Source organism: Sinocyclocheilus grahami, unplaced genomic scaffold, assembly GCF_001515645.1.
Source record: "Sinocyclocheilus grahami isolate Dianchi unplaced genomic scaffold, SAMN03320097.WGS_v1.1 scaffold4359.1, whole genome shotgun sequence".
NCBI classification, from domain to species: Eukaryota; Metazoa; Chordata; class Actinopteri; order Cypriniformes; family Cyprinidae; genus Sinocyclocheilus; species Sinocyclocheilus grahami.
Window position 1 is genome coordinate 1,683 of NW_015509309.1, and position 660 is coordinate 2,342.

The 660-nt window shown below is 43.9% G+C and overlaps 1 protein-coding gene across 1 annotated transcript in view; it reads right to left on the reverse strand.

Moving 5' to 3' along the window:
- Positions 1 to 374, reverse strand: part of LOC107576795 (paired box protein Pax-5-like) — a gene marked incomplete at its 3' end in the record, with an annotated part of 1,410 nt that extends 1,036 nt beyond the window's left edge. The window contains exon 1 of the mRNA XM_016262927.1: positions 344 to 374. Within this exon, the coding sequence (XP_016118413.1) occupies positions 344 to 374 (31 nt within the window). The remainder of the gene's footprint in view (positions 1 to 343) is intronic.
- Between the last annotated feature and the right edge of the window lie 286 nt (positions 375 to 660).

A 660-nucleotide genomic window follows, 5' to 3' on the forward strand; every position in this document is an offset into this window, starting at 1 on the left:
AAAGCCGGGTGACCCTCTTCTTGCAGCGGAGATGGTCTTATTCTTCTTGAAGGAGATGCGTCCCTGCGTGTGGCCCCCACTCAATGCCCCCGCGCGTGACTTCTTATATATAACACAGTGCCCTTATCAAGATGACGTACTGTCCACATAGGAAGAAAGTAAATACAGACTCTCGATGGGGACTGCTGCTCACCAGTGATCGCAAGGGTTGGTACACCTTTTTGTAATGTTTAGAGTTAGACTGCAAGTTAGTCATCATAACGCGTTTTCATTTGTCACACTGTGATCGAATTTTCACGGGTGAAATCCATCCAGTCATTTCAATTGGAATTGGATTTCGCACCGAATTCAAGTTCTGGGGAAGAGGTAACCATAATTACGCGATGCTCGTGCGCTCTCCATTCCATATTGAATGTAGTTATTAGTTTGAACAGTGTTTTAGGTCATTGAAGTGTATCTTACTGTGGTAGTGACGCTGGTGCACAAGACGAAACTCGACAGATTACGCACCCCAAAATACCTTTACATTTAATTCAGCACACGTTAAAAAATCTCAAAAGTTCCTTTAAAAACAGTCGCCCTCTAAAATGTCACTGTGTAATTCGCACACTGTGTGCACCAACGGGAAGGATGCAGTGGTTTCTTACAGGATTTACAGGT